Source organism: Notolabrus celidotus, chromosome 10, assembly GCF_009762535.1.
Source record: "Notolabrus celidotus isolate fNotCel1 chromosome 10, fNotCel1.pri, whole genome shotgun sequence".
NCBI classification, from domain to species: domain Eukaryota; kingdom Metazoa; phylum Chordata; class Actinopteri; order Labriformes; family Labridae; genus Notolabrus; species Notolabrus celidotus.
Window position 1 is genome coordinate 13,811,707 of NC_048281.1, and position 19,789 is coordinate 13,831,495.

General features: G+C 41.5%; 2 protein-coding genes and 1 long non-coding RNA gene across 3 annotated transcripts; 1 reads left to right on the plus strand and 2 right to left on the minus strand.

Moving 5' to 3' along the window:
- Window positions 1-103: 103 nt before the first annotated feature.
- LOC117819826 lies at window positions 104-10,572 on the plus strand. The gene is made up of 3 exons (XR_004632639.1): window positions 104-164; window positions 10,039-10,095; window positions 10,464-10,572. It is a non-coding gene; the product is annotated as an uncharacterized LOC117819826 (long non-coding RNA).
- On the minus strand, window positions 7,463-10,829 carry cnmd (chondromodulin). Its single transcript, XM_034693302.1, has 7 exons — window positions 10,758-10,829; window positions 10,440-10,583; window positions 9,754-9,894; window positions 9,485-9,598; window positions 9,209-9,362; window positions 8,571-8,767; window positions 7,463-8,079 (listed from the first exon to the last, which is right to left on the minus strand). Exons 1-7 carry the CDS (start codon window positions 10,827-10,829, stop codon window positions 7,825-7,827), a joined length of 1,077 nt encoding a protein of 358 aa, XP_034549193.1. The 3' UTR covers window positions 7,463-7,824.
- Window positions 10,830-11,869: 1,040 nt separating this feature from the next.
- Window positions 11,870-15,757, minus strand: si:ch211-199f5.1 (protocadherin-8). Its single transcript, XM_034694144.1, has 3 exons — window positions 12,994-15,757; window positions 12,690-12,888; window positions 11,870-12,543 (listed from the first exon to the last, which is right to left on the minus strand). The coding sequence occupies exons 1-3, from the start codon at window positions 15,448-15,450 to the stop codon at window positions 12,230-12,232; spliced, it is 2,970 nt and encodes a 989-aa protein (XP_034550035.1). The 5' UTR covers window positions 15,451-15,757; the 3' UTR covers window positions 11,870-12,229.
- Between the last annotated feature and the right edge of the window lie 4,032 nt (window positions 15,758-19,789).

Consider the following 19,789-nt stretch of genomic DNA (forward strand, 5'->3'; position numbering starts at 1 on the left):
GTTATATAATCAAACAGAACTACTGCAATAACATGTGGCTTTATACACTCATTTGTATATCTATTCAATGATTTTTCTATGCTTGTCTTACAGTGTCTGACATGGACTGGTTGACATATTTCACCACCCTGTGCAGAAATCCTCCAACTGCAAGCTTTTAAAAGGTTTGTTTGCATCTACTGATTGATCCACCTACATTCTACATTCGTCATTTAGACAGGTTGCTGTACAACCTCCTCAATCCCCCTCTGATGTGACTCAGAACTCAAGGTTAGATCTATGACTTTGAATTGTTCTGACCCTGAAGCAGCAAAGCAACTCCAAACACAAACTGGTTTGCCATTTCTGGTACTGTGACTTAAATACTCTATCCCCTGACTCATCTGTCCTGAGCCCATTATACTAGAGGTCCTTGGCCTTGCCTTGGTATTCGTTGGCAAACTTCAGTCTTGCTCTGATGTTCCTTTGAGACAGAAAAGGCTTCCCTCTGGCATGCATCCAATACAAATATGTGCAGTCACTTTCTGATTTAGTCGACACATCCACTTCTTGGAGACTTCTTTTGGCATCATGCGGTCAGCTCTTGGGCTGAATTTGTTGTCTTGGCAGTCGATTTTTTTTTTAGATTTATTGCACTTCAATGATCTTCTTTACTGCGCCATGTTAGGGGTCCAAATATTTTAAGAATCTTTTTAAACCCTTTTCCAGAAACAACCTTCTCACTGACTGCATATTCAAGAGATTTTTATATTGCATTACTCTGCTCGAGGTTTCTGCCTGTTAAAAGGATGTTTTTCCTCGCCGCTGTAACTAGCTAAATACTGCAAGGTGCAATTCTCATGGTGGATTAAGATGAGATAAGATCGAATCCTGTCAGTAAGAGGGGAATGGATCTTATCCTGTCTTGATGTTGGGTCTTTGTTAATAATTTAACATAGAGTATGGTCTAGACCTGCTCTGTTTGCTATGTTTGTGCGTCTTGAGATATCGTTTGTTGTTATTTGGCGCTATAAAAATAAAGATTGATTGATTGATTGACCTCCAGAATATCCCCTCACAATGTTTTACTCCAAGTCCTCTGATCTGGTTAACCCAATTCTAATGCAAGTTTTACTAAATGTAGGGCTTAATTGACTTCCCTTACAAATAGTCTGCTTCATATGGATTTAAATTTTATAAATTAATTTTAATGTCAGAGTAATGAATGATTTGTTCAAGTTTTGAACTCATCTAAACCCAGTTTTGTATATAGCTTTGTATATTTTCAGTTCATGCTGATTTTGGTGACTCCTGTCAGGGGCGTGTCCAGACCTTTTTGACTGGGGTGGCCCATCTCATTGACTTACACAGGGGTGGCATTAAACATGGACAAACACACATAAATAAAAATAACATTTTTACTATTTCTATCACCGTAGATAATATATTTGTTATGCAAATTATTAAATTATAATCTGTCTGTAAAGCGACCTTGAGTGTTTTGAAAGGCGCTTCTAAATAAAATGTATTATTATTATTATTATTATTATTATTATTATTATTATTATTATTATTAAACAGATATTTTATTGCTGTGTATAATTTTTACCTTGAAAAACAAACACAACAAAAATATGCGTCCTAACACTTCATTTTTCAAAGACTTAAAATGAAGCAGCTTCTCTTAAGTCACAATTTCAAGTGTGAAGAAATAATTGAAAGCAAATTCCAGCAAACTGTTTGTGAAATAAAATTCATTTTCAACATTTCTGTACCAAAATGCTGACAATAAGTGCTTTCTTTTTAAAGAGTTAGACAGTCCACAAGAGTGTGCTTGCAATTTTACAATTTTTGTTGGACTGATTCTCCTCTCACATACCTGTCTTGTGAAATAAATGTGTTAAGTTTTTTTGTGTAATTTAAAGCACTGACAAAAAGTTTGCTACATTCAAATGCAAAGAAATTGACCAGCAGCCGACACACTTGATTTTCACATAAGTCCCACCTCTGACAAAGCAGACTGCCAATCATAGTTTAGGATTTCGGGGTGGCACTTAGGTTGGCCAATCAGATCATTCCCCCCTCGGATGAGCTTCTGATCCCCTGGACTAAGGGGTTTCATCTTACCTCTTTACCATCCTTGTCCTCTCCGGTCATCCTGCTGTCTTTTATCAGTCAGATGTTTCACTCACTGTGAATCCGTGCCACTGAGAACGTGAACAAAAGCAGTTTCAGTATGTAAAGAAAAAAATCAAATGTCTACATAATCATAATGGTTAAAAAGTACAAATCTGTCATGCTTTGGGCTTACGTTTACACACAACTGTATATGATAATGACAACCTCGATTTGTCTCATCATTCTTTCATATCAGTGTCATTGTACATAGTGTTTGTTACTAATGGCTCCTGGCACATCAAATAGAGAGCACAAGTAGATGCTGGTTCCACATCACATCCCATCAAACCAGCAGGCTGCCATCTCTATGTACCCAATCGATTATCCTCGCTCTCCCTGATGTATAAACACTAGATTGAGCAAACAGCAGTCAGCCTCGGATCAGAATCAGGTTTGTTAACATGACTAGATTAGCAAGAATCCCTCTAATTTTTTAATACATACCCACTTTGTAGATTGTATTACAGCTGGAAAAAAACATCCTATTTTTAATTTTTAAATTGTGCTTTGGAGGAATGTTTGAGCCATCTCACTCAAATGTGTTTGTTTGTGATTAGTGATGCCAAAAATATGTTTTAGGAGAACAGAGAAAGTAACGCGTGCTTCACAGCCCACACAGTTGATGTGCATGCTGGGCTACACACTTGTGCACCTCTCTGTGTACTAACATGAGGAAGCCAGTGTCTCTGAGGCTTTGACTGCTGAGTTCGTCAGTGTTGGACGTGATATCAGAGTTCAATATGCTTGTTTATGCTCGAGCCAATTTGAAGCATTTTTTATTCAGCATAGCATGTTAACTTTGAGCTAATGTATATGTATGTGTATATGTTGGATGCTCCTTCTTCTTTTTATCTCATATTCCTTTTCCATGGTGCACTGGATGTCTCTTAGATTTAATATTTTAAATGGTAACACAAGTTTGCATCCTGCAGCAGCACACTTCATTTGACGCTCCTGTCAAATACTAATTTGTGTCAAATGCTGTCAAATGCTCCGGTCCCCTTTGTTAATTCAAATGCCAACAAATGCAACAGTGCTATCTCGTCACCAGCAGTAAGAAATCACAACTGCCGGATGACACTGACACAATCATGCCCCGGTATCCAGATGAGGGTGACGTCAATGTCGGCATCAGCGAGCAAGCAGGCGGGTGTCTGAGACCTTCTTTAGTAATCTGTGTACACACAGGGCTCACATCGAGCTCCCCACGGTGCTGCCCAGGCTCCCCAGACTGTGGATTTAATTAAACACTGTGAAATTAATTAATCAGTGAGGTGGCAGGTAGAAGGGACTTCTCACTGGAACCGCTCACACAACCAAGACAAGCATTTCATGTGTGCTGACAGTTATTAATTTGCTGTATGTTTTATTATAGTGCTTCTTTATAGAGATGCTGGAAATTCTGGGAGATTAAAAGGCTTGGCGTGTGAAAAGAGCCATGCAAATTATCAAAATAACAGCTCCAGAGAATCAAAGTGTAAACCTGTGTTTGATCTGTTCTATCAATTAATTAAAAAATTCACTTCTGTATAATAATATGGTGCAAATTAGATGGAAATGAGATAAAATATTCATTTAGTTATCTGGGGAATCTGCCTGGAGGGCTTTTTAGTCTTCAGTCTGGCTCAAAATGCTGTCCATATGGCAATTATGTACAGTAGTGTTGCAGGAGGATTGGTCTGATGCCTACTGGCAGAGAGGAGCCTGCCTGTGACAAACTGCTGCTAGGATCTGATGTGAGTTGAGGGAGATAATGAGGCTGTTGTAAGCCTTAAGTATAGAGCCTGGCCCCGGGGTGGCATATCTAAAGGCTCAGGCTCCCTCATTGTTGCACGTGCAGCTGAGGATTAAAAACACATAGACTTTTTTTTCCAGATAAACTTTGTCAGTACTTCCCACAACTCTTTGGACAACTTCTGCTTTCATGTGGCAAGCCTCTTGACATTGCTTTGTGGAGGAGGAGGTTTTTTTTTTTTTTTTTTTTTTTTTACGTTTTTTGTAGATGTGAAGTCTTGATTTGATTCTGCTTTGAGCTATCTATAGCTCCTTTTAAGCACCCCACTAGAGGATGTGTATGTTCTGGGGTACATCCTAGGGTGACTGAAGCTTTGACAAACACCATATTTGAGAGAGAATTGAGGCTTTTTTTTTTTAATAAGGATGTCTTTGGTCTGGCTTTTCAGATTTTATTTCACTCACAGGGTTAAAAAAATATGATATGGGTGAGGTGTGTTGTTGTTATGTTGTTGGTTCTACCCCATCCTCTGAGAGAGCCCATGCCTGCTGTGTTATAAAGATAACTGCCCACCTCTGGTGAGGCACTCTTGACATCCACTGTCTCCATCATGCCAGCTGTCACATATATGGTGTGTGTCCCGAGGAAAACAATGGTGCAAACTCCAGCTCTGTGTCCAATTTAGACCTGCACCACACTACAGGTTTCCTATTTGAGTGCAGCAAGGACACCATGCAACCAAGTGCAATACACAGAAAAAAAATTCCCTGCAGTGTGCGCAGAGTAATTGAATCCCCCGGGGGAATTGCTATAATGCTTTATGGCAGAGAAAGGGCAATTCACTGAATGCAGGTATGCCTGTAGACCATATTTACAGCTTTAAGTTAGTGGAATAAACAAGACACACTTCCTAATACAATACCAGCAGGCATATAATTAACAGCCATTTGGGGTTTGCATACTAAACAGGAGGGTGAGAAAGAGAGAGAGAGAGTGATGCAGACACTTCAGCCAATAGTAAGGCAACTTCTGAGCGACCTGCAAATGGCAAGCAGAGTTAGACTACTGGGCAGAGCTGCAAGTGGTCACTCAACCATGGGATTAAAAAGCATTTAAGCCTTGTACCAGAGGCCCCCCCTCTCCCTATGTTATTTCTGACCATTCAGGAGAAAAGAAAAGACACATTTTCGCTCCCTGCATGGGTTGTTATTGCCGGTGCAAAACTGCAGGGTTACAGGTTTTTCACCACGCCAGCATCCATAAACGTACTGCAGTGCTTTCTAGCAGAAAAACATAATGAGCTAAACCTAAAAGGGTTTCTGTGTTCTGGTTAAGGTGCAAAATGGACTGTCACTCCTGTTTATTTCATTCATGTCTGGATGTAATGGAAAACATGCAATCAAATGTAGGACAGCGTTTGCTAGAGTGGTTCACTTCACACTTGTGTTCACACTTCTAATGCCTCTTGGGCAACAGCAGGCAAATTTATGACAGGGGAGTATTGATGTATTTATAGGGCGGGTGTAGTGAGTGCATGGGCTTGATTAGCACAAATCCATGCCACCAGATAAATCACCAGCTAAGATGTACTGGATGTATTGTGCTGTGTGGATGTTAACAGAAAAGGCTTTTGATTTGGCGGTCACCAGAGCACCGCAGCACCCCGCCTGACTGTGCTTGTTTTGATGGGCAATGATGAAAGCACAGGTGGATGCGAGAAAGCTGCTGTGGACTCCTCCACTGTGGTTTTTCCTATTAGCACAGGAGTGGAGGTTTGCAGTCTGGCCGCTGGGCGCAGTGGGTCAGTGCTCACAAAGCTCTGTTTGTTCCCCGGCCTGCAGGGCTCCCAGGGTAAGCCCAGCTCTAGAGGGGAGACAAACAAAAAGGCACCACTGTCTCACACACACACACACACACACACACACACACACACACACACACACACACACACACACACACACACACACACACACACACACACACACCAAACCTGCTCTGCAACACATTCGTCTTTTCTCTTCAATGGGGTACATTTCTCTTCTTTAGGAGAGGAATGGCAAAAGGAAACAAGTTTTTTAGAAACAGGGCCTCGGGATAACAAAACTGCTGTTGTTGTGAGCTATGTGTTTTTTTCTCAGTTTAAATGCCATTTTGAGTTGTTGCTTGTGGTGATGTGTTTTTCCCCCCACTTTTTTTTTTTTTTTGCTTTGTGTTTTCATCTCCTTTTGTCGAGCTCAGACTTAGAGCTTTTTGTCTTGTGCTGCTGTATCAACACATTCTGAGTGAAACCCGAGGAAGCCGCCGCCAGCAACAGGCACATAACACATCATATTTAAATTTCAGCAGCTAACTTTGGAGATTATATATAGCTCTGTTTGTGTGCAGATAGTGCAGGAAGGAAACAAAAAGTTCTCCAAATTAATGAATAATTTCAAGGTGTCTCTTAGGTCCATACACACTGTCTGCGTGTGATTTCTCAAGATGAAATAATGTGCAGGATTCAGTCACAGCTGCTGTCAGGTCAGACGTTCAGTGTTGTGCTGCAATCTGCAATCCAAGTATAACTCCATTATTGAGGGGACTTTAAAATGGAAGCCGTGTGACACACAGCAGGATGATTTAGTTTAATGACCATGGCAGTGACAGTGCTGTGATGGAAATTGGACTCCCCCTGCAAATTTACATCACTTGAGGGTACTCGGGGTTCTTTTAGCGGCTGCACTCCGGAGCACGAGCCATCAGGAGGTCCTGGATATGTCATGCTTGTCACCTTCCTTTAAGTGCATCTGCAGACGTGGGAGAGGGATTAATATTATATAGCCTACGGAAGCACAGAGGCCGTCTTATCAGCGCTGCAGATGTGATAAGCACCTCTACCCCCATGAAAACCAGGAAAGATCTCCAAGCAAAGAGACAAGCATCTCTTTGTGTTGTTTCCTCACTCTGCTGCAGAGTTTCAATGCGGCTTTAGTGGCAGATATGGTGCAATTTCACATCTGTTGTAATTTGATGTTACCCGGATCACCCTCTGTGAAATCGGCTTGATCGCAACATGGCTCCTTTCAATTATTTAGAAAGTTGGCATATGGCGATAGCGATAGTAATCTGATTTCTTTTGATTTCAATGTGTTGAGAAAAGCCTACAACACAAACCTTAATAACAGACGTGGTAGAAGAAAAGGCGTGTCTTTGTGATCATGTTTTTTTTTGTAGCCTAACATCAACACATCTCTATCTTTTTTAGAGGAAAAAGAAAAAAATATTTAATAAAAACGTCACTTTTATGGAAATATTTTCCATCACTGCCATGACACTCATCTCGCATTAGTCCACATCAATGCAGATGTCAGTGTGCACAAATTGCAATGCCCTCAAAGTGATTCTGAGCTGTGAATGGAAGTTATGGCAACCATTGCTGTCACTTCAGTTTTATCAGAAAAGCACCCAGTGGAACCATGGAAACAAGATGTGACACAAAAAAACATCCACATCAAAGCCAGCATATACTGTAATTAGAATTTATTGAAGCCTACTCAGTCAGAGAAGGTACATGATCTGCTGAGCCTCTGGATCCAGTCCCATACCTTCCATTAAACGTAGACAGCGCATTAAGCCACAGTATTACAGGATACAGAGATGAATGTACCCCTTTGTAGGGTCTGTTGCTGTAAACAGAACTAGGGCATTTTTATATTCCATATATAAATATGGGGAAAAAAGAGAAAGCAGCTGTTTATATGCAAATAAAACTTGTATTGAGTGTTATAATCTGGAGGATTTACTTCCTGATGTGCATTTCATGCTAACAGGCATAGCTTTCTGACTGTATTTACAGTCACAAAATAAATATCTGGACAGACGCTGAAAGTTTAGAGACCTTGAGGGTCTTTAAAAACAAAAGAAGTGTTTTCTCAGGAGTGTTGCATGTTTTTTCACACAATACCCAATATGCGTGCCACCCACCAGCGACAGGGCATAATGACTCGGCAGGCCACCTGGCACCCTCTGTAGTTATACGGCCAGGGCCAGTAGCCACGCAAGGGCTCGCAGACTCTCTGACAGTGGGTGTAGCTGCGTTGGCATTCTGAGCAGCAGATCCCCTGGTGGTCTAGCATGGTGTCAAAGGTCACAGCAGCACCTTCCTCCCTGGCCCCTCCACTGCTGCTGCTGCTGCTGCCTCTGCTGCGCTGCAAGTTTTTGAAGCAGTGTTAATTTTAAAAAAGGCAATCTTTTTCTTAATTCATGCTCATTTGCAATTCAAATGTTTTCAAAAACTTCTCTTCCTCCACAACACGTGACAACGGCTCTCTCTCTTAGGCGGCATGAATTTTTATAAGCAGTGGGAATTTTGCGCCTCAGTTCGTAAGTTCATCAAATTGAAATGGCAGCGGTTACCCCAGTGACCTGTCATTATGGTCGCTGATATGACACCTACTCAGCAGTGTTAGCAGTATAGCACTTTTCCCAACCATCGTTTTTCTGAGCTTTTAGCACGACTGCCATCTTAAGGCTGCTGCTATGAAGTCATCTGTAAAAGTGTTGACAAAACATAGAAACTTTAATTCCTAATGTTCCTTCAAGGCTAGCTGCGGGCTCAGCACACGCCTCTTGATAGTTATTCACCAGCTCGAGTGCCTTATTTATCATTTACACTGTTGTTGATGAAGTTGGTACCCACATGATAAGGGTTTTCGGGATTGTACCCCGACCCTGCGGAAGACTGCGCCCCCTCCTCTTCTACTTCCTCCTCCACCACTCTGGAGATGTCATCGTCTGCGTGACTCACAGGGTCCCTCTCCTCAGCAGCTGCCTCCGACTCCTCCATGTTAAACTGCCGCTTGGCTCGCTGTGTGTCTCTCTTTCTCCTCTCCCCATCTGTTACAGCAGGGCCACAGGAGGCAGGAGTATTGGGTCAACATCCACAAGATGCCATACATGTCCTCAGAGCTCAATCCTACATAGCTGGGGCTGTCTCGGATGTCCTGAATAATTCAATTAGCAGCCGTGATTTTCGAGCAGTCTTGCATATTTAAGCATCATTCTTTTTTGATTCAGGACCGGAGATTTTTTTTGTGGTGTAGGCTCAAAATATAGTTTGTGTTCAAGATGTTCAAGTGTTTCACCAAGTTTGCAGACAAGATTAGACATTTAAAAAGCATGTCAGTAGATAAGACGAGCAATCACAGCCAAATTTTGGATGAACTTTGGAAGAATGTACAAAATTTCAAATGCTCTGTGATAACAGGCCTGTTTTAGGACTCCTGAGAGTCATAAACAGAGAGTCAAGACACGAAAGCAAAGAAAAGAAAGAGAAACCTTTAGGATACATGGGTTGGAGCCAGTAGATGGGAAGTTCCCCACAAAGAGCCAGAATTTTGTTGCTCAGAAAGCTGGTGTCCTTCAGCGGCTGCTCAGCAGCAACCCATATAAGGAACTCCGCATCAAACCTCACTGGCATGATTTCATCTGTCTGTAGAGAGAAATAAAATAATGTCCTTGAAATACTGCAGCCAGAAAAAGAAATGACAATGTTAAAAGCAAGTAGAATATCCTTTTTCTTTTTCCAATTTGCTTTGAGAAGCCTATATATACCAGGTCAAACATCAACGCTTCTTTGTTGTCGGCTCCCATGTGAGGAAGACTGGCTTTGATTTGGGATTTTATATAGCACTTGTCTCCTCCAAAGAAGCGGATTCCGGTTATTCCCTGCAACAAAAAAAATCACAGCAACCCCATGTTTACACTCACGGCTTTGCTACTTTTGCTAAGCACACAGAAAAAGTCTCTGCTGAACTACCTCAGGAAAAAGAGAAGAAGAAAAAGAGAAGAAGAAGAAGAAGAAGAAGGACAAACTCACTCACAATTTGAAAGTCATGAATCTCCACAGCTTCCTCAGCTCCAATCCCAGTTTTAAATCGCTCCAGGTTGTTGTCAGAATCGATTTCCACGGATCCCTCCCTCACCTCGCCGTTGATGTTCATACTGTAACGAACGTTATAAACCTGGCAGGAAAGTGGGACGTTGAAATGACAGATTGGTTAAGTTATGTAAATCTCACTTGAGCAAACAATATAAAAGTGAGACACAGAAAAAAGCCTCATGTAGCTCATGCTTTTCTCTTATTGTCTTTGTTGCTTTTCTTGCAGAAATCCTGCAAGACATGAGGTGCTTTGCAGACCTTTGAAGGAATGTTTCCCCTACAGGTGAGCTCTTTGGGATGCAAATTAATTTAGCAATCTTTATTTTTAAGATGCAATAAAGCAACTTTTGAACATGAAGTCTGTGCATTGAAGGCATAATAAATGCTGTCTGTAGTTCACTTATAAATATGATATCTGCATCACTTGCACCTCACTTATTAACATAAAAATCTCTGGGGACGATCTCAAGAAAATACATCTATGCCTTAAATAAGACAGTTTTACTATCTGAGGGTTTTATTATCTACTTTGGATCCAAAAGCCTCCTTGCCTTTACTTTTATACATCTGTCATTGAAGGGGGCACAGCAAGTAATAACTACAGCATAATCCTCAGTCGACACTTACATTTTTATCACTGACTTTCCACAGGTACAGAGCAGCCATGGATGCACACAACATCAACACTGCACCCACAATAAGAGCAACGGCCCCACATCTCAGGAGGCGACTGACTGCAGCAGAGGTCGGCGTGCTGGACGTGTTTTCTTCCTTTACAAAGGTCAGGAGATGCAAAAAGTAAGAGCTCAGACACTCTTAACAGCATCCAAGAGAGCTGATTAAACTCCCAGGAAACTTTCAAAGTTTGCAGAGGCTAAAGTTTTCTTAACATGTCATGGACGTCAATTACATTTCCAATCAAAAAACTTATTAAGCCTGTCTTACCGGAGGCATGCAGTGTTCAAAACAACCAGATCCATGAGTGTTTTTTTGGATTTTTTCCATAGTCCCCCTCATGTTGTCCTCTAAAACTCCTCCGCTTCCACTGATGCCTCTCTGTGGAGAATCAGGATATCCACCGTGAGGCTTTTTTTGACATCTGAGTGTGAATGACGTGCAGTTGATATAAATTCTTTGAGCTAAATTCTTCATCTGGATGTTACCTGTAGGTTTCAGTCTGCTTAAAGTGAGAACCACCTTCCTGTGGAACCAATCTAAAACTTAATATCTGAAGCAAGTCTGTGCTGTGTCAGGTGTGACAGGAAGTGATGTAATAGTCATCTGAGAGGTTTTTAACTGGACTCTGATGGTATTGGGAGGGAGACATGAAGGTCATATATTTATGGCTTTCATTTAACTGCACACTTCTCAGAGTTATACCAGTTTTGATTCTAATCTAGGTGAATATTGCAGCTTCTCTCCTCTCCTATGCTGCATTCAGGTGCCACTAAGATTATGCTTATAATTAAACATGTTTGAAGAATCCCCTCAGGCTGTACTCGTTAGTGTAATATGCTTCATAGCAGCACTTCCATACACACTTACAAACACTCAGGCATGATCTTCACTATTATGTTTTTCTTTGCAGATTTTTGTGAAAGGTTACTCTGTCTATTCATAACTTTAAAAAGAAGACATAGTAAGAAAATAGGTGCAAAAGTGCAGTGCTGCTGTTGCTTGGAAACTAACAGAAGCACATTTGTTTGGATGATTGGTAAGCTGGGAGGCAATCAGGAAAAGTGAGGGGATTCTTTGACCTTTGAAAAACATGTAATTATAAGAGTATTTGATTAGCAATGCGTTATTTACATGCAATTTAAGGCAGCACAATGCCTACATTGTGTTCCACTCAGGAGAATGTGACATTGACTTATCAATTTATACGTGACTGTTGGAGGAATACATTTTATTTGCTGCGCTTTATAAACCTTTAAGGCAAATGAAATGTAGTTGGTTGGCTAATTGAGGTTATTCTTGTGTTTTCTGATTATTTGCTCAGGACAATAGGTTGTATTTCTTCTATTTTGAGTCTGTCAGACTGTTAAACAGCAATACAATTTAAGTTTTTGATCTGTTTATTTGTGCAACAATGTGACAAAATCTACCACAAACATGGTAATCTTCCATATTGATTGTTTTCCACAGCCCCTTCCAGGCGAAATGTCCATAGGTCATGCCCTTTAAATAGTAACACATGCTCTTGAAAAGTCATAATAAAATTCTTTACATGGAATCATTAAGAAAAATATATTATTGATGTACAAAATATTGCATATTACACATGATACAATGAACAGTCTTATATGAGCCCAAAAGACACAACATACTACAAAACACTGCAACGATCCAACATAGTAGAGTCATTAACACAAAAGTACTGTACAGTATAAAGACACAATCCTCTTTTCAAAGGATCTTTAAGAGTTTGTGTACTCAGGGATGGAAATCTCATCCGCTTCTTGTATTCGAGCCGGCGTTGGTGGACCAACCAGAATGTAATCAAACTCCTGGTGTTGAACTTTTTCATACACGCTCTGCAGCCCGTTGGTCTTGGGTAAGTGGGCTGGGTAGTAGTTTTCCCTTCTGCTGTCCCGGGGAAGTGATGCAGTTTTGGAGAAGGTTGACATATGTGGTCCACAGGCCATGCTCGTGTTGGGCCTTGTGGCTGAGGGACTCCAGCATCGATCCGAGTGTCCCAGGACTTTGCACTCACTTGTGCACGCCCACAGACCTGCAGAAAAGGGCAAAATCAGAAATTCATGCTCATTATGTTTCCAGTACTTTAGAGGAATGGCTTCTATCTATATTTTACAAGGCTGAGATTAAACATAACCTCCCTTTTTATCTTTTTATGGAATTTCGTTCTTTGACACTCACTATTCATTGGTGGTGACTCCTTTTTGTGTACATCCCCGCTTATATCCGAATCGCTGTCATTGAAGTCACTGTCCCCCTTTCCGCTGTCCTTGCCGCTGATGTGTGGATCTCTGGCGGAGATAGTCGTGAATGAATTACCCTTCCATATTGTTATCGGTCTCACTGTTTCTTTCCCGTACCCAGGAAGCGTGGAATAACCCTGAAAGGATAAAAAAGAAACCCCATCCCACCTGAACTTTGAGACAAGATGCAAAAAAAGTAGTGGAACAAACTTGGAGCATCTGTGAAAAAATAATGACTTTACCTTTAATTTCCCCTCCATGGCTCTGCTGTTGGGCTCAAAGATGCCTGCTGTCGGCCTGCCATCCTCACAGCTTGCCTCTGTTGTGTTGCTGCTGGCCAATGGAGGTTTCTCTGGAAATGGATGGGCATCAAACACTTTGCCTTTGTGGTTGGCAATCAATGAATCAATGTGACCGCTCTCCACTTTCTCCACATTTGGTGTTTCTTCTTTTTCATCATACCCCCCCTCCCTGCTCTCCTTTTTCCGGCGGCTGCAAATGGTGGTGATGAGAATGATCGCCAGCAGGAGGAGGGAGCAGCTCCCCGCCAGGACGATGATGATGGCTATGGACATGTCCCATTCAAAGAGCTCCTCGCTGCCATTTTGAGCCAAGGAAGGCATGCTGGGTAAGGCTCCTTCTATGAAGCTGAAGTGTATAATGGCTGTGGAGGTGAGCGCTGGGGATCCATTGTCATTGACCGCCACTGTGACTTTGACATTATCTGTGAGATCATACGTCAGCTGCCTGCTCACGTGCACCTTCCCTGAGTCTTTGTTGACAGAGAAGCCCAGGTGTCCCCCCTCTGTGATTCTATAGGACAGCTGTGCGTTGACGCCTTCATCAGCATCTGTGGCCTTTATCTGTGTCACCATATAACCTGCAGGTGCATCCTTGGGCAGGAAAACCTCGGCAGATCCTTTGTAAAGGGGCGGCTGGATGATGGAAGGCTGGTTGTCATTCTGATCAACTATTTTGAGTCTGATGACAGCTGTGCTCTGCAGCTGTGGTGACCCCCCATCGCTCGCCTGGACGTGTATGTCTAGCAGTTTCATCACTTCATAATTAAAGCTTCTCAGAGCATATATAGAGCCTGAAACTGAATTGAGAGACACAAAAGTGTTCACAGGAGACCCCATTATAACCCCATCCACCAGTCTGTATGTGATTTTCCCATTATTGCCCAAATCAGCATCCTTTGCTTCGACTGTGGTGATATAAGCTCCTGGGGGGTTATTTTCCACCACTGAAATTTCATACACAGATTTAGAGAAGTGAGGGGCGTTGTCATTCTCATCGCTGACTCTTATAGTGAACTGGGTGATCTTTCTCAGCGGAGGTGACCCGAAATCCTCAGCCATGACTGTCAGGTTGTACTCACTAATCCTCTCCCTGTCTAAGACTGCAGCTGTGACTATCATGTAGCTGTCCTCGTAAGCTTGCCGTAGTTTAAAGTGGTCGTGGCCGTATAACGTGCAGTGGACCTGGCTGTTCACACCCGCGTCTCTGTCCAGGGTGCTGATCAGCGCCACCAGACTGTCCTTGTCTGCAGACTCGCTGATGTGCGCAACGCCCGTAGTAATGGAGGTCATGGGGGTGATGCTGATTTCTGGGGCATTGTCATTAACGTCCGACACGTGAATTATGATTTTGCACACGGAGGGGGTCGGATTGGCGCCCAGATCGGTCGCCTGCACGTCTAGCTCGTAGGTGCGTTTGTCCTCGAAATCCACCGGGCTCCTGAGCGTCAAGCGCCCTGATTTATTATCCACTCGGAAAAGTTCTCGGATCTCATGAGGAACCTGTTTCCCAAACCCGTACACGACCTCTCCGTTTGAACCCTCATCTGCATCCACTGCGTTTAAGTCCAGAATCACAGTGCCAACCTGTGCGTCCTCGGGCAAGCTGACAGAGAAACTATTCTGGTCAAAAACGGGGCTATTGTCGTTAAAGTCAGTCACTCTGATAGTTATCTTTGTTGACCCCGATCTGACAGGGTTACCTCCGTCTGTGGCCACCAGCTCCACTGTGTATAATGACTGAGTCTCCCTGTCTAGCTCCTTCATTAGCACCAATTCCGCATATTTAACCCCATCCGCTCTCAGGAGCACATCAATGGTGAAGTGACTGTTGACAGATATTTGGTAGCTTTGGATGTAGTTTGAGCCCACGTCCGCGTCCACAGCCGGGTCTAAAGGAATACGGGACCCCACGGCTGCATTCTCCGAGATCTCCACTATAGATTCCTTGTTTGGGAACTCCGGAGAGTTGTCATTGATGTCCTTTACCTCCACCTGTACGTGGATCAATTTGTAGCGATCTTTGGAGAAATTAACCACGTCAAAAGTGATGAGGCACTGAAGAGTGTGTCTGCAAATTCTCTCCCTGTCAATTCTCTCCCCGACAGAGAGCTGTCCGTCGCTTTCTCTCACCCTAATGAATGAGTCGTTGAATTGTTTCATCATCCTGAAATTGGTCTTGGAGGAGTGAGACAGACTCAAGGACATGTCCTTGGCAAGGTTTCCGATGACTGTACCTGGCGCGTCCTCCTCATTGGTCTGGTATCGAACAGTATTTCCCTCGGACCGAGCTGGTGTCGCGAATAAAAACGGGTAAATTGACAATATAAAAATCCACCGGTGCCAATAAGTTATAAATCTGCCACCTGGCATCTTCCCTCCCTCTGTGAGCAGCCCCATTGTGCGCCGTGCAGACCGGTTTCACCTCTGGAGTGAGCTCTCCATACAAGCTCGGTGCGCGCTTCTGAACTGAACTGTGCTGGAAGTGAAAGTTACTCCTCGCTGCTCGGCTCGCGCGCAGGCAGACAGTCAGACACGCTTGTTGCCTCGCCTTCAACACAGCTCAAAATTCTGCAGTGGCGGGGTTTATACAGCTCCTCATGCTAATGAGACGAAGTGTGACCAATCCCTCGCTTTAGAATTAAAAGTACCCCCCTTATGCTGGAAAAAAAGAAGCTCTAAGCCTGTTTTGAGAGTAAGGGAAGTTGAAAAATAAAGAAGAAAAAAAATGGCATAGAGATATGCCATTGCTTGAAAATAGTTCCTGCACTCTTTATCGCTTTGTTACAGCCATTACAGTGATGGTCGTATTTAGTAAAAGCCCATTTCTTCTTCTTTTGATGTGTAGTTTATTGTCTTTCCAGCGTAGAGAAGGTGTGTGTATGTGCGCGCCCGCTCATGCGCTCACGAGGCAAGCTAAATTGTTGTGTTTTGGTAAGCCGTGTTTGGTTTTGTACAGAGTGCAGCTCATTTAGAACAGCTTCATTATCTGGAAACACATTCAGCGTGAAATCATCCAGCCTGTCTGAGGGAGGAGTGATGGCTGATCGATTAATTGATATAGCCTTTTTTTCCTGTTTATCTCTAGGTACTAAATAAAAGATTATGTATTTCTAAGCAAAGACAGGGAAAATAGAGGGATAATTACAATGCAAAAAAAGAGTTTGTTCATTTTTTCAGTCTTCTAGCACTTGCCTCCCTACTTGTTTCTGGGAAACATAGGCTAATTATTTGTGTTTATCTCCTGGGGTTTAACTGCAACCCCCCACTCTGAAAACAGACAACATGCAATGTTATGAATTTCATATCACATTAGATTCCACTAACGATTGGTGATAAGCATCAGCCACTTACTTTTGCATCTATGTGTTTACAGTGTTACAAGAACTGCCATATAGAGCAAACACTATGGATACAGCTTTCTCCACATACTGTCAGCTTCTTTATGCAAAGGTTACAGGTTTATGCACTTTTTTTGTTTGGGGCTGTTTGAGGCTGAGCTCATTAGTTCCAGCTTAGGGAAGATCTCAAAGCCATAGCATGAAATCATGCTCAACATTCCAGTGAAATCTAATTATAGGTCTCTTTAATCATGTGATGGCCAGTGTCACAACACAACAATATCCAAAAGGTATTCTTAATGGTATTAGTAATTTAACGGAAATAATAGGCTACTAAAACTTGGCCGCTCATTCAGCCCCCAGTCAGGTAAACTCATTTTCTATTCAATTAAATACTCTCTCAATGTTATAGGTCCCGCCCCCAAAAAACTAGCACAGTGGCAAGCAGTTATGAACCACTACAGTGCGGGTGTTGTATGTTCTTGAACTCAGCACTATTGGATACAGTAAATACCAATTTATATCTCCAACATCTTCCCTCATAGCCTTTTGTTTTGAAAGATAACATGTAAATATGTGGAATTAATTACCCCCTTGCTATATTGCTTTAGAGGAACTTTATCTTAATAGTGTGCTTTTCTGTTTTAACGTGACACTGCCCAATCTTCACAAAGAAATACAGTCCTTAAAGACATTTACAATGTTGGTGTTGAAAAGCTTGACCATTGCCTCAGCCTCTTTCTGCTTCTTTGTACAAGTGTTTGCCAACCAAACATCATTATCATGAAGGACCTCGCTAATGCCCTTGTGCTTATTTGTCTTGAGCAGATCATGGTAGCTGGATCCAAAAATCCTGAAGAAATTCTTCCTCAAGGGCAAGGGTGCGTTAACAGAATACCAATAGTTTCAGAAGTACTCGGTTGGCTATCATGTTTTCTGTCATTTTAGTGTCAACGTACTTCGATCAGGTTCCCATATGGCCATATGATGGACTACAACCATGATTATATGTGTCAGAAGGATTACATACTGTACAGGCTTAACATTGAAACAAAACATTCTCTGGCTCATAGACTGTATTGAATTCCTCCTCTTCTGTTGTTATTGCAGTGTTGACACCAGTATACATCATCCTTTTAAATTGCCACATTGTTTAGTTGTCAGTGTGAATTACACTGAGGTAGTAAAAGTGAATAGAAAATCTGAATCTTTGCCATAGATTTCGACCAAATATGTATGCATGTTAAGGTGTTCACTTGTACCTCTCTTCGAGCTTTCATTAGACTGCATTCTCTCTTTTTTCCCGCTGCTATGGAGACAACAGCGTCTTTGAGAAACTTAGAATGTACCCAGCATCTAGGTCTCTTCTTTGAGGCTTCTCCTCACTATCTATCTCTGACTATTTACTTCCAACTTCTCCATACTGTACATCTTCAGAGGTCATGGAGGTTTGAGATGAAAACACTCTGTGTACTTTGCACGGAAGAGTTTATTAGTCAGCCTTAAGAGTCTACAGTGTGCTGCTGAAGCACTAACAATGGTCTGGAACAATACCGCTAACAATAGCTATAATGATCCCCAAAGCCCACAGAGACACATTGAAAGAGAAAAGCTGCAGTAAACAATAAAGATATGATGGCATTTTTATGGTTAACTTTCCAACTAACACAAAAACAACTGTGACAGATTTGTTTATAAAGGCATTAGTCACCATATTTGGGAATAAACAGCGTTTATTGATGTTTTGGAGGAAGAATAATTATTAGAATTGCTCGAACTGAGGACAAAGGATGATTTTTCTAATTCCCTAATTACATTCACAACAAGGCTGCCAAGATTCTTGAAGCACATTGTGAATGTAATTTGTAAAATGATCCACTAATATACAAATGGACTTCAAGCCATGATCCAAACACGTTTCCTGAAATTGAATTGTGTTTTTCTTTCAGGCTAATAATGCAATGAAATTCTGGTGTCTCCTTATTCTGTCTTTTATATTAATCGCAATGTTATGCAACGCTACACTTTTAATGTGCAGCATAGAATAAAATCAGCTAAAGTAAAAAAATAAAAACATTTTACCCTGTCACTGGGTTTCTTGCAGTTTTTCTGCAAAGGCTCCCACTTACACCCGAGTCCATTTGCATGTTGATGTTTGTTTTTTTTTTTTGTTTTTTTCTGTCATTAAAGGCTAAATTTGGAAGCTGCCCCACAGGGGACGAAGTAGAGAAAAATGGCTGAATTAACTGGACACTCGGGGAATTATGTGAGAACAAACAGTTAAATCTGCACTATTGACTAAATAACAATATAAACTGTTCAACAACCATAACCCAACTTAGGCCATCACCTTTGTCACCAGTTCCAATATTTTTTTTCTAGAATTTCAACCCTGAATTCAGGTATGATCACCCACGGTTTATTTAATCACTGCTCTTAACTCTTTGATTTCAAAGTGGCAGCACAATGAAAGCAAAATACAAAAAACAGAAACAGTGAACAACTAGCCAGTGAATGTGACGGAGGCTTTAGCAGCTTAATAGTAAGGTCTTTTTGTCTGGAGGTTGTGGAGACCAAAGATGTGATAAAAAGAAAGACAGTATTGGATTTGCATCAGATGGACACTAACACAACTCCAAGCTAATTGAAATAATAGACTGTATAAAACATGGAAAAATTACCTCAGTGACGTCACATGTTGGTTTTAGAAGAGGTGTTATGAAGCCCAAAGATGGTGGACACCATTTTGAAACCGTTGATTCCATCTAACTTTTGGCTGATCTAGAAACCTGAAAAACGGTGGAGTCAAGGACATATCCTGGACACCTTACATGCAGCTACAACATGCCCACATACTATATCTTGCCTAATATGCATACATATTAGCCTCAATATAACACAAATGGATAAGTTATGTAAAAATTTCAACCCCTCTGCAGTTGTTAGGATAAAATGAATGAGGTCTAGACACTGAGAGAATTTTTGTACCAGGCTGTTGAACAACATTTAAAATTTTCTGCAGGAGTGGCCATTTTATATCAATTTCTACTTGGTTACCTTGTCTTGTGGTGCCAAAGTCAAGTGGACACTTAAGAAACTACAATTTTAGCACTCTTGATTTTTTTTTTTTTTTTTGCAACTCATTTTAAACATTGCTTCAGATGTTGTTGTTTTTTTATTTCAGCCATATTTGCTTTTTTGGGGGTTATATTTAGGCCAGTTGGTTGGTTTAAGACTTAAGTCACAATAACTACAATTAAAAAAAGTTCCTATCACGGTTGCCATTATCCTCATTAGACTAATGAAAAAGAAAGACAATAACATATATTTTACAACTGCTGGTGTCAGAGTTTTATTGCTGAAGTCACACAATAGCAGTATAATGCACTTTTAATGTA

Coding starts and splice junctions, on each gene's coding strand:
- cnmd (XM_034693302.1), bottom strand. CDS start 10,829: ATGAGGGGGACTATGGAAAAAATCCAAAAAAACACTCATGGATCTGGT. Junction 9,599..9,753: donor AGATTCATGACTTTCAAATT/GTGAGTGAGTTT, acceptor TTTTTGTTGCAG/GGAATAACCGGAATCCGCTT. Junction 9,363..9,484: donor AAGCGTTGATGTTTGACCTG/GTATATATAGGC, acceptor TTCTCTCTACAG/ACAGATGAAATCATGCCAGT.
- si:ch211-199f5.1 (XM_034694144.1), bottom strand. CDS start 15,450: ATGGGGCTGCTCACAGAGGGAGGGAAGATGCCAGGTGGCAGATTTATA. Junction 12,889..12,993: donor CCATGGAGGGGAAATTAAAG/GTAAAGTCATTA, acceptor TTATCCTTTCAG/GGTTATTCCACGCTTCCTGG. Junction 12,544..12,689: donor GGAGTCACCACCAATGAATA/GTGAGTGTCAAA, acceptor CCTTTTCTGCAG/GTCTGTGGGCGTGCACAAGT.